The 13914-nt window shown below is 35.8% G+C and overlaps 1 protein-coding gene across 4 annotated transcripts in view; it reads right to left on the bottom strand.

The window, feature by feature from the left end:
* Positions 1–7674: 7674 nt before the first annotated feature.
* Positions 7675–13914, bottom strand: part of SKAP2 (src kinase associated phosphoprotein 2) — a 160795-nt gene continuing 154555 nt past the window's right edge. Inside the window, exons 12-13 of one of the 4 annotated variants that reach the window (XM_007108957.3) lie at positions 10481–10582; positions 7675–10114 (exon numbers count right to left, since the gene is read on the bottom strand). In XM_007108957.3, the coding sequence (XP_007109019.1) occupies positions 10490–10582 (93 nt within the window). In that variant the 3' untranslated portion in view covers positions 7675–10114; positions 10481–10489. The remainder of the gene's footprint in view (positions 10115–10480; positions 10583–13914) is intronic. The other 3 variants (XM_007108958.4, XM_007108959.4, XM_028489962.2) reach the window with 3 other exon arrangements.

The following is a 13914-nucleotide window of genomic DNA, read 5'->3' as shown; positions in this document are numbered from 1 at the left end:
ACTGTATTAGGATTCAAAGAAACAAGCAGCTCCCATTCTCCCCTTCTCTGTTTTATATTTACCAAAAGAAAAAAAAAAACTACAAATAATGTAGTAAAATACAGAATTCCCTTCATGAGGAAAACAACTTCCCTCATGGCCCCAAAATAGCTTAAAAATAAATCTTCTATTGAATCTCTTACTACACCCCATTAGACCACCTTTAATGACTGTAACTAGCTAGCTTTTAATATCTAGTGTATAAATGGCAATCTGTTTTTGACCAAGAATAAATTATAGCAGAATATTAGGGAGGCTCTTGCTTCACTCCAAAAAAAACCTCTCAAAAAACAAAAAGACAAAATAAAAAAAACTAGTATTTGTTTTAGATGAGAGACTTCTCAATATGTTTTGAAAGAGAAAAACCTCGTTTAGAAAGAAATATTTCTCTTAAGCAGTCTCAAACCAGATTAATGGATTAAAATTGCACACTTGAATAATTTGACTAAATTTAAAATCTCTACATGGCTCTCTTCCACTTATTTTTTGTCCTTCCATACTAATCTTTAATGTGTTGCTCTGATACGGTTTTCATATTTCCAAACTGAGCTAAAATGGAAATGACAGATTTTCAGTTACATAAAAATAGCAATGAAGTGCCAGGAAAAATACATTGTGAACAAAATAATCTTTAGAAAAGATATGAAAGGAGAATATTTTTTATAGCAAGATATGGATCCAATAATAGAAGCATATTCGGGGCAATTATATCAATTTTTAAAATTTAAACACTGTTTAAAAATTAAGGTGCTAAATGTTAAGCTATAATGTGTTTCCAGCCTTAGTATACCTCCATTAGAATTAAGTAGTAATCAATATAGAGTATTTATTGCTATACACCACAGCACCAGAGGAAGCAAAAGATGGTATGTTTAGAACTCAAAATTCTCTCCTATCCTTTAGGAAGAGGGGGAAAAAGAGAATTTCCCCATCTTGATCTTTAATCAGTTACCAGTGTACTGTATTCCCAACTATTGCTTTTCTTTACCAAAAGAGTATAGCAATGAAAATACATTATGAAAGCAATAATTTTCCAGTAAAGTTTAAGATGGTAAGAGAAACTTTTATTTAAGAAAACAAATAATAACAGGTACACAATATGACTATGTTTTTAAGTTGATGGAATTGATTAATGGCTCAAAATAATCAAGGAATCACATCACAGAGCACTATTTTAAAGAGAAGTGCTAAAAATTAACTCTATACCATCATACCATAATGACATTATCAAATACGTTACTGAAATTATATACAGCATAACATTACATATGATAATTGCTAGGCTAAATAATGGAATCGTCCATGATGCTGTATGATAACAAATATATTTAATAATCTTAAATAAACTCAAACTTACTCTGATATCCACGCTTCTAAGTAATTCAAGACATGAGAAATGAATTTTTAAAAAATCAGATCATGAAAGCCATTATTATTTGAAGGAATATGCTCAATTTTTTTAGATAATTTAAATTATTTAAGAGTGCTTTGCATTTTTTATTAGCTTTGCCTCAAGTTATAACATTAAAGCATTAAGGTTACACGTAATGAGGTTCTGGTTTGCCCTTATTTCTAAGTCCCATATTTTCACAAACTACAAACGGAGATTAGTGCTAAATTACAAGGCTAATTCGATCAAATAAAATTGTCTCATTCTTAGATATGCATCTGAAGAAAATGTTTAACTACCAAGTGTGTATTCACATGCAAACAATCACAGATACCCATCTGGAAGAAACAGTTCATGGAGCAGATAGTGGTCGAAGGGAGCCTGTACAAACACTTTCCTTAAGGTGTCTGTTAAAAAAAAATTCTCTGCTAAGTCCAACCAACTACAAACAACACTTACCTAAAGCCTATTATTCAGATGGATGGTTTTAAAATATCAAAGGTTTATTTTGAAAATTACGGACATAAGTAACATCTCTGCTATTGAAACCTCCATTAACAGAAAGTGACCACAGCTTGGAAACCAACGGCTTGATTCCAAAATGTATTCAGGATTATAGAGGAATTTCATCTCAAACTCCTCTAGGATGTCTGACATTAATTCTCATTAGAAAATAACAAAACCAACAGCTTACTAACATTACTCCAAGTAGCATTACAGCTAGTGCTGAACATTAAAAAAATTTTTCCCTTGCTTGCTTCTGGTGTGAAGGAGAAATTTTTATTTTGACCCACGTTTCATTTCAGTTCTCATATTCTCCAATGCAGAAAAGCCATATTTACACTGTTATTGGTTTTTAAGGCTCCTTCAAATATAATCTCACTCGAGCGTAACTACACCCTGTGAGATAGAGAGAACAAGGCTACTGGTATTTTGCAGGGGAAGAAACTTATTCTAGGACACAATGGATTCAAGAACCGAAACTAGAATTTTGATGGACTCCAATTCCAGTGGTCTTCCTACCGCCTGCTCTCAGCTGAACACCACTGGTACAGCTCTGCTCCCTGTTTCCTAAAGGGATAGGGGTCCTCCAGCTTCCAGAATTATGTTTTACCATAATTGGCAGCAACTCTGTAAAAAGATGTTCACATTATACACACAGCTCTTTGGTTCCCCTCACAATTCAGTAGCTACAAGCATTTCAGAAATTTTCTAAAAATCAGTCTTTTCATCTGAATCAACATTGAAACGCTTGCACCTGCCTTCCCCTCTGCACATTAAAAGACCCATATAGGGCTTCCCCGGTGGCGCAGTGGTTGAGAATCCGCCTGCCGATGCAGGGGACGCGGGTTCGTGCCCCGGTCCGGGAGGATCCCACATGCCGCGGAGCGGCTGGGCCCGTGAGCCATGGCCGCTGAGCCTGCGCGTCCGGAGCCTGTGCTCCGCAACGGGAGAGGTCACAACAGTGAGTGGCCCGCGTACCGCAAAAAAAAAAAAAAAAAAAAAAAAAAGACCCATATGTGAGAAAGGATCCCCAGTTTGTTTCCTAGGTTCAGATGTAACAAAATCAGAGAACCTTTTCTTTTATGTCTTGGGACACTGCTAGTGACTGAACTTGCTAAGAATCGCACAAAGGGGAGGCTACCTGGGGCTGTTCCTTTCCTGAGTTTATGTCTTGTCTGTTTCACTTAGACTATGAGTCGGCTTGGGAAAGACTGTGTTGAATTGTATGTTTGAAATGCCCCTAGCACACTGTTGGCACTTAAATGTAATTATTCAAAATGGAATCATTTCATTAGATAGGAAGAGAAATAGCAAGCCCTGAGATAATAAAGAATAAAGCAAATATGCTGACCGACTGAAGCAAAGCAACAGATACCGATGCACGCTCACCAGATAGCTCTTTCAGTTTTCCAATTCAGGGTGCATGTAAGGGGATAAACACATTGTTATATACCTGGCTTTTGCTGGGTTCACAGAAAACACAGACCACGACTGATATCCATAACTTCATAGAGGGATAAGAATTATCTGTCTCATGCCTCACATGACTTAACTCCTTGGGAAAGCTGGAGGAGGGGGAAAGTGGTGGAAGGTGATGGAAGAGGTAGTGACTGAGACTCCACAGACCACAAGTGCTTGAACAGGGAATTAGGAATGAGTTGTGTATCCATCTGGATGGGACAGGTTATTTACACCAGTGAAATCTACTTGGTGGGCAGCTGAAGATCAGGACAATGTGAAGTCATTCCCTCCCTGTCCTTTAGAAGCATGATATTCTGAGTGCCAGGCATGGAAACCTACTCTACAGAATGAAATGCTCCTTGGAAATTGACCCTCAGTGCACCTTCTACTTTTGGGCTATAAAATGGCCAATACTTCAGGGTGTGCTTTAGACCATGAGAGGGCCCAATCCTACCCCTCCTCTGGCTAAATTCCAGAGCTCCCTAATGAATGTTAGTTCTTACCTATCTTCTGTTCCCTCCACCCCCGACCCCTACCAGCCTCCAACCACTGAGGTACAAAACTTGAAAAATTTTTTTTTGTTCAAGAAACACAACAGAAGACTTTCACGTTAAGGAGCCTTGTACAAGGCACCATTGTAGATGCCCAAGGAATAAGACCTCATACTCAGGTGCCAGATATTACAATAAAGGTTCTCCTTAAACAAATTCTTATCTCAACAAGCAAAAAAAAGTCTTAGGCCAGACATTGCCATCACTCAGTTACAAAATTATGTTTTATATTGAAGTTTGCTCACTGATTGTAAAGGGCTGACAATTTAATAATACTCTTTTAAACTGGTTTAAAAAAAAAAACCTATCCATTTAGACACCACCCCCAAAAAACAACTAATTGAAAACTCTTTGAAAAAAAAAAAAGAAAACTCTTTGAGACAGAAGCAGCCAGCTTTAAAGTCCTCTCCAAGGCTTCCTTGCCTGGTCAGCGAGTGTCCTTGGGCTTGACTTGAGGAGATCGAAAGACTAGAAAACGTTGTTCAGAAAGGGTCCCTTTGGCACTGTGTCCTCTCTCGACTCTCTGCTGCCTTGACTGACTTTCTATTTTCAGCCAGACTGGAAGTTCACAGAGAGAAATGTTTCAGCATCAAAGTTCCTTCTCCGTTGTGTATTAGCTGCTTTGGATTTGACAGTCACCATGGTCTGCCTTACGACTACAGGAAGCAAATTCCAGCTGTCCCAGTGCCAGTTTCTGAGCTATTCTTTTCACAGGCTCCAGACTATTTTATACGAATGGTGTCATCATCAGTGGTCAATAAGCTTTTATTGAGTGCCTACTATATGCAAAGAGTAGAATTAAGTACTTGGTCTGAATTTGTTACAGTACTGGGAAGCAAAATGGTACTGAATTCAAAGAAGGGAGGCTGGGTAACATTACTCCTAGACCTTGGGACAAATTATTTAACCTCAGTTTCCTAATCAGGAAAATGGGAACAAACAACAGAACTTACCTTATTATAGGGTTGTAGAAGGACTGAATGAAGAGTACACAGCATAACAAGTAGTAAACACTCGATTAATATTAGTTATTGCTATTACTATCTTAAATTGTTATCATCATTTTGACATGACAGTGAAAGAACACAAGGTTTTCTAAATGGTCTCCCATGGGAGCTGGGAGGGGGGAGACAGCGTATGGGAATCTGCTTATTTGTGGAATTTTCTCCTCCTCTAAAGCAGTCACTTTTAATTGGCATTACATTGGTGGCATTAATTTTCTCCTTTGGGAGTACCTGTGTGACACGTTCCTCAAAAAAGAGCTGAACTGCTGCTCAAGCCACAAAATGGCACCTGCTTTTACTCTAGCAGGAGTGATATTTTTATATTACAAAGTTGAGGCCAATAAACAGAAAACAGACAAGTGCTGTTCTATATTACCTCTCTGAGTAATGGATAATAAAAAACAAAACAGTGAAAACAGAAAGAGAGAAACCTGAGGAAACACTTTCCAAGGCTCCAACAGTAAGAAAGACACGAGATGGGCTTTTGGGGCAATTTCTGTTTTCACACCTTTGCACATATTCACAAGACTGCTCAACCTCCAGCCCCTTTCCCAACCTTACAGACCTAAGCTGAGCGCTGGTATGACTACAGCTACTTTCTGCACTTATGGTTCCTTTCATCTTGGGACTCAAAGCACTCAAGTTAACATAACCATACAACTTTAAAGAAATAGGAAATGAAAGTTTTAAAAAAGACAAAAATTGAATTATGGTTGGATTTAGCAACAACTGTGAAAGTTTCCACTTTCAGATATTTCTTTTTGATCCATCCAAGGCGACAGCTAGAATGCTTCCAAGATCAGAAGGCTTCTCTGTTATTGCCCAGGTGGAAGGCAGGGCAACAGTGATTTGGGATGTACTGGAAGTATAACTAGATCACTTGCTCCAAGCTGCCTGAGTCACCTTTGCCTTCTCTGAAAGAGTGACAATGCTGGACTCAGGAAAGGAAGGGAGGAAACATCTAAAGACTGGCTGCCACATTCAATTTTCCTGTTATTCAACAATCTCACTCAATTCTGTTACCAACAATCCAGTCCACTTGTTGATGGTATTGTGAGGACGATGAAACTGCTTTTAAAGACTCGGTAAAGTGGACTGATTTTTTCTTTCTTTTTTTTTTTTACTAAGAGAACACTGTCAGTCAGAAAGCTGATGAACTAAATGATAAAGGGATTTTCTCTACCAGGTATAGAGAAGTCAAACTCTTTTCTTCTTAAATCTCAGATACTGTAGGATGCCACATCAGTTAATTAATAAATATTTACTGGATACACACCATATACTCTGAAGTACCATGCTGGCAATAAATCATTTTCTGATCAAGCAGTGATAGAGCAGATTCTACTAAGGAAAACAAGAAAAAGCCCCTGGAAAATAACATTAATGAAATGTCATTCCATGTTACAAAACTACAAATAAAATAATTCTGTAAGTATTTAACTCATCACAAGCAAGATGTTACACTATTAGAGGTTCTAACAAATATTCCAGAAGAATTCAACTACAAGGCAGTGGATGGTAACGTTGGCGGAAGCTGAGGATGTCCAGAAATTTCTTGTTCCCAATCCAGAGGATCAACGGTTTAAGTTATGCATTTGAGTGTAGGTTAGGTTTGTAGAAAGATACTTTAATAAATACTATTTATTTGTTTCTCTGAATTTCAGAATACTCAGGATTTTACTAACAAACTAGGCCATTTTAACAAATATTTTTATGTTACATATTAATTATATTCCTTCAAGCTCTGAGTGAATCGGTGTTCTCTATGGTATGATCATGTTTTAATCTCCACCATCTCTTTCTTTACCTTATGGACTGTTTTTCAATATACTTGAGTTTACTGAACTCAAAAGAAGTAAAAGTGACCTCTATACAGTTTATAATTCCATTCAACAATTGAAATACAAACACTGATTTATCTGAAATGTAGAAGTACTTTGCTTGATTTAAAAAGTCTCACAAATAGTCTCACTGATGAAGTTCAAGATTTTCAACTACATGTATGTTAGGGTAAGTTTTCTTATAGTGGCTGAACTACAAATCTGGATCTCTAATATATAGCTCAGCTCTGGGTTCTGTTTTTAATTATGACCCTGGGGGGTACCAGGCTCTATGAAGTGAGTAGCAATAGGTTAGACTAGAGAAATTATAGGAAAAGTGGAATCATAAGAACTAAGAGAGTCTTGAGTAGAAACATTTTAGAAACAACTGAATGGAATCTCTACTCTTTGTGAAAGGCTATATTCAACAGTAATAGCAAAAAACCTCCACATACAGAGATTTCACCTACAGATGGTTGAACAGTAATTTTCTATGATCCCATAATACTTTATATAATCATCTGTAATTAAATTAGCGCAAGATAAAAATAATCTACTTAAAATAATATAAAGTATTCAAAATAATTGCTAGGCTAAACAACATTCTTTTTCATAAAAGAAACTGTCAGAGACAACCAAGTGGCAAAAACAGAATGGAGTGAGCTGTGCTTGAGTGTAAATCCTATAGCAATGAAAGTAATTTGTATTATCCTTACTTCTTTGAATAAATTCAGATGACAGCCCTATTTCATTTCTTCATTCGGTTTGGAGGCCAGATGGCATTAAAATCATTTACTTCACCTTGTTGTGCTTAATTACTACAATAAACACACTATTTTCCAAATTAATCATAACAAAGTAATTTCATTAGTAACACAGCAGGCTGTTGAATTATTAGCATCATAACAGTTTGCAAACAATTAAACTTTATTTGAACCTTAAAAATTTGCAGAGTGGAACATTATTGTAACATCTAATGGCAATAGAGTACAAATTCAGTACAGAGCAAATAATCAAGCAAAACGCTATGTAAAATATGACTTACAATCACCTTTGAAAAAAATTAGCTCTCTGTTCATAGAAAAACAAATAAAAGCTAAGCAAACATAATGAGAACATAGCAATTAGCATATTTTCTAACAAGCCATGTTGTTTAAATTCACATTAATGATTATTATTATGTTCTTGAAGAGTGTGTGATATATTGTCAAGGGTGTAAAGAAAACTTTCTGCCTCCTAGTATACAGATGATTTCACCAAATGAATACAAAGTAGTCATGAGTTGAAAGTAATGATTGTTTTTCCTGTCAGTCCAATTAAAAATTTTTTGTTTCCTTTCTCATCTCCCGCCTATATTCAAGTGAAAAAGAACAAAGGCCAGAGGAGCTCTGGACAAAAGTTAACACTCTTTTTCTGTACTGTCACCATTCCAGAGACTATCTGGCATCAGTTGGCAAAGGACTCCCTCTCCTGGATTAACTGTAAAAAGAGGCAATAATCTTCTAAATACTTTACGTTTGGAGTAAGTCTGTGCCTGAGTGGAGGAGGGGTTTCCAAGTGGGTTCCTATGCAATGAAAAGCTGCTGCCATCTACTGGCCCAAGACTAAAACCTTCATTTAGGCCAGAAGCACAAAACCTGTGTCCACAAGGATGTCTACATTTTCAGTGGAACCCACAACTGCTTTCACTTTTCAATCTCTCAGGCTTTGAAAACCAATCCACTAAATTCATCTCCAGTGGTCTCACTTTTGCCAAGATGATTTCAATCTATTCCAATGGCTCTGTATTAGGAAAAGATTAACAAGTGCATAAATTAATTTCTGAAAGCTTTAACTTGACATGGTCTAATCTATATAAACTAGAATTCACCCACAATCCCCCAAATTAATATATATATATTTTTACATGTGAAATCTGATAATCACAGTACAGAGGGGATAACAGTAAAACATAAACTCTGAAATATTGCTTGTAGATAGTTTTTATAAATAATGGAGGTTTTTAAACATTATCGGCTCATTTGCATGGTTAGAATATTTATCTTTAAAGCAAAGATCTGAAAAGTTCAACAAAAGTAGTACCTTCTAATCAAGGATTCAATATTAGCAGATTATATTTACTTCAAATAATTATCCAATCAGCAGTATATTTTGATATATACACCATAGTGGTACCTTGTAGACATTTAAAATACCTCTGATTTCAAACATACATGAAAAAGTAATAATATAACTCCACAAACCTTGCTCTGGAGTACAGCGTACACCTCCAATGTCAGACTAACACTACCCTTCCACTCACCTGTACCTGGGTACATGTTCCCACCAGATTTCTACACCCTCCTCTCTGAGCCTTCCTTCTCTTCTCATTGCTTTCAGAGGTGCAGAGCGGGCCCAAATCTAGACTTGCAGTTTTGTGGTGGGACTTAATAGCACAGTAACAATCAGGCAGGGTAAGAGTACTCAGTTACGCCTTCTGACTTTGAGAATACATTGAGATTCTTTATGCCATTACATTAGTGGCAGAATGGGACCTCTCACAAAATTTTTGTTTCATTAAATTTAAAGAAAACTACAGTAGAAAATGTTGGCAAGCCCATTATATAACCGGGGTATTTATTATTGGTAAAGGGCTTTGCACAAACCATGGTTCTGGTCTTCACGTGTGTTGCAGAGGGTGACAGCACACTCCCCATTTGCAATTCTATCATTTTTCTTTCTTGTGGCTATATTTAACATAAAGTAAATTCACCAATCAGTAAAAATTCTTTCATGAAAACAAACATGTTACTATTGTTTGAAAAATAAATACTAAGATAACTCATCTACAAAGTTTTAACAAAGCTACATTCTTTAGATAGCATCTGCCAAAAACGTGCATGATACATTCAATTGAAATTTTTATGAAATTATATCTTACATTCTAAAAAATAATTGATATCCAGTATTAAGAGAAATTACAACTCTTACTAGAAGTAGCAATGACTATATGATACATATAAAATAGTGCTGAATTTTTCACACAAATCAAATGAGTAAATAAACCTATGATTATTTCTTTGAAAAACAGCAACAGGTATAATAACTTTACTGCTTGCATCTAATTTACATTAATATCCTTCATTTAATTTCACATCAGAGGAATATTATAATGAATGCATAAAACAACAAAGACAAACGATGCTCAACAAAACAAAGAAAGGTTATGAGCTGTCACTCATGCTTTCACGACGATTCTCAATCCAAAGCATTTGCACACCAGCAGAGGAATCTTCCTTTTCTGCAGGCAGAAAGGGGAAGTTGCATTCTAATTTTTTTCTTCAGGCAAAATGTTGATTTTCCCTGCTTAGAAAAATGTTACATTTTTAGCCAAGGGAAAATAATGAATGTTTACTCAATATTTTGTCAACTCAGCTCCTCAGAAAGTCCATGAAAGTGGTATTTTACTAAAGAGGAGGAGGTTTGGGAAAACAGCTGGTTATTATCACAGGGATTTTCTCTAAATAATCTATTTATTTCCAAAGTAAATTCTATGAAGTTATTTTTAAAACTAAACTAGATTTTTTTTTTTTTAAAGAAGAAGATGATTTGGGAGCATAATCTTTGTGCTATCAGAAAACTACAAAGACTTTTAAAAAGGCAAAGACTCATAACGCAGAAACCAAGAGAACATATGAGCTATTACAGAATATTGGATTAAAATGTACTTACCCAGGACTCTCAAATATCATACATCTCCATTATGTAGGCTTTCGGCACCAAGCCAATGGCTCCCTTCATTTCTCCTACCCACCAGCCATATCTATTGTATTCCTAATTGAAAACAATATGCAATATTAACCTTCAGACTGGGTGTAAGTACAATGTTGTTTGTATGCAACTTCTTAGAAATGTTATTTCTTTTTATAAAGTTATAGGAGCTTGAGCTGCAAATTGAAACATTTTGATCTTTTTTTGTTTCTGAACACTTTAAAAATGCTGTTAGGCAAAGATTTAAATTAATGTATAAGACAAAGCCTGTTTATTTCACAGTGTAGAACACAGAAACAGTCACTTAGGATAGAAACCTAGCAAATGAAACTACATAAGAAAGTCCGCTCTCTGGGCCCCTTTCCCTTCTCTCTCCCCCATCTCTCTCTCTTACACACACACACACACACACACACACACACACACACAGAGCCTGGGGGACACCTTTTAATATGTAAACACCAGTGTTAGAGGCTCCGAGGTCATAGCCAGGATCCTTAGGATACTATCTTTGCCTTCAAGGAGCTTATCATCTAGCAAGGATAAGACTTTCTTTTTTTTTTTTAACAATAAACTACTTAATTCCTAGTTAAACTCATATGACCGAAAATGATTTAGGATGTAGAGGTATGCCCCTTCTTGGGAAAATCTAAAAATGAGTATAGGCGTTCTAAACAGATAAATTAGAGAATAAGGAAACACTAATAATGCTTCCCCAACTGGCTTTCCAAAATAATTCACAAAAGGGCTCCTTTTCAAAAGCTTCCCAAAGGCATTTATTGTTCCTCTGATTGATCACAAACTACATTAGGTAAAGGATGAATGGAAGGAATTTAAAGGTGGTATTAGATTCACCCTTACGGGGGAAGATCAATAGGAAATAAAAGTATTTCAAATTATAAAGGCAAAATATTAATCTAGCTGTAAAAAAAGACTGATTGATGAGTCACTTTTGCGTTTATTTTGCAGTGTGAGCTAATCCTGTGCCTCCTTTTCTTCCCTTTGCTCCACTGACAGACACACCACTGCTCTAGGCATAGTGAACACTGTACCCGGTCTCATTTGTCTGCCAGATTGCCTAATGTATTTTTATCTCAAATTTATCTATGTTTAGTGAGGTACAAACAAAGTAAAATGAATTACAAGTTTCAAGAATAATATCTCCCAAAAGCAATACTCTGAAAAAGCACTGTAGGACCCAAATTTAATTTTTCATATAAGATAAATTTTTAAAATCAATCCCCAAAGTAATTCAATAGGCTATGATTTCCAACATCTGAGTCACAGATAAATGTGCATATGTATATCGAGTTACATGTGGGGAGGGAATGTTAATACCAGTACAGATTTAACATTTGTATTGATGACTAACCATGCTATTGACCATCAGAAAGGAAAATAATACAATTTTTCCATACAAATGTAGCAACATTCCCAGGTGTGTATCGATATGTAGTCTATCAACAGAGAGATTACAAGATTAAAACCTATAAGTACTTTTTAAAATAATGGGGTGTATCAGAATTAAGTTTTTCATAAGAATAAGATGGAAGGAAAACGGGGGTGGTGGAGAAAAAGGCCTGATTCTAATGAGGGCACAGCTCTGGCTTATGAGGCAGTAGACTCAAGATTTTAAAAGTTTCCTGAGAGTGTGAATTTAGTGGACAAAATTCTCTAAGCAACGAAAATAGTCTGATGCCCAGAACTCAGTGAAGATGACTCTAATCTATGTAGAATATACTTGTCAGAAGAAAATACCAACTTACTGAAAGCTATGGTTAGTAACCATTATATCCTAAATAGGTACCTAATAAAACTGCCCTTTTCAATTTTTTAAGGCAATGAATACAATTAGAGCCTAATGCTTAACAAAACAAATGTATTTCACCTTGCAGAGGCCACAGTGTAAGATTTCAAAATAGATATATAACAAAGTAAGTCTAAGTGTGAAAGCTCTTATCCAATGCCCATCTAAGATTTTTTTCAGCTGATTATCTGGAAAGAGTAAAGGAACTCGGCCCCCAAAAGGCTAGAAAAACAGAATACATTTAGTGAGAGGGCATATTATGACCCAAACCTGCTTTCAGAGAAGAGCCTGCAATCTGGGTTTCAATGTTTAGATTTAAGTTACAAACCAGAAAGTTCATATTACTTTATAATATTCTGTTTTTGAAATGATAATCTACACTCTAAATTAAGGGCATATTATTGCTCTCAAAAAGCTCATTCACATCCAAATTTAAGAAATTGATCTCCAACAAATCACTTCAACAAAGGACCAATGACATACTTCACACATGAGAGAATTTTGCATGACGGCAACTGAGAAGATTCATTAAACAGAAAGTACAGTAATAAACAGCAGAGGAGTTTATTCAGCTGTAAACAAATCCCTTAAAAGTAACATTCTAGGAAAAAATTACGTTTTAGGCTAAAATAATCTTAAATGTTTCACTAAATTAATTTAAAATAATTGAAAGGCATATGAAATACACACCTCATAAAAGTCCTCTAAAATAGAACAGGTTTAAATCAGAAAAGAGTAAAAATTAAAAAACGGAATGTTTATTACTTTACATTTGTAAAGAATTCCATATAGCACTCCTGTGTGGAATTAAGAGGTAAGAGAAAACATAGTGAGGTAAAAATCTAGTAGGCAAATTTATGGATTTACACCGCAGCCATTAGAGGACGTCAGCAAGACTGCAAACACAGAAGCTTTTACTTTTATCATTACTATCCTCTGTATGAGCCTCCTGAGCAACATGAATCCCAATTAAACCATTTGCAGCCTATAAATTGGAATGAAGATGCATCTTGGAGTACGCTATTCTAAACTCCAGCCTGAAAATTCGATAGCAGACACGCTTTCCTTTGGAGGAAGAAAATCTGCCTTCCTTTGCCTTCCCTGTTTGCTGCCCCCAAACAAATGTGATTATGAATGATATATTACTTACAGTGGAAAATAATGCAATCCGTACAATGTTATCTCGCTGTCCACATACTAATTGTAGTATTGGTCTAAAAGTCACGGGTGGGTCATTAAAAAAAAAACAACCCTCACACCTTATCTTGTTAATAAACAAAAAATAAAGAGACAAAAGTCATACCAGGCTGCCATCTAAATCTCTGAAAGGTTAGGAAGCATCATGTCATCTTGATGGCACACGAGATCTCAGGTACAAGAAGGTCTGCCATCTGGTATTCTTCACCCTACTCGGCTCTTAACATCAACTGAAATGCTAACATAGGCAAGTGACTGCACTTCAGGAGGACTGATAAAATAATGAAGAGTCCTTTAATCTACAGGAAACCATTCTAGTCAATTTATAAGAAATATTGCATCCCTTTGTAGGACGTGTAATTATTTTCTATTAATCATGTGCTATAAAGCT

Source organism: Physeter macrocephalus, chromosome 5, assembly GCF_002837175.3.
Source record: "Physeter macrocephalus isolate SW-GA chromosome 5, ASM283717v5, whole genome shotgun sequence".
Lineage (NCBI taxonomy): Eukaryota > Metazoa > Chordata > Mammalia > Artiodactyla > Physeteridae > Physeter > Physeter macrocephalus.
The sequence above is the reverse complement of the archived record's forward strand: the minus strand, read 5'-3'. Positions and strand labels throughout refer to the sequence as shown.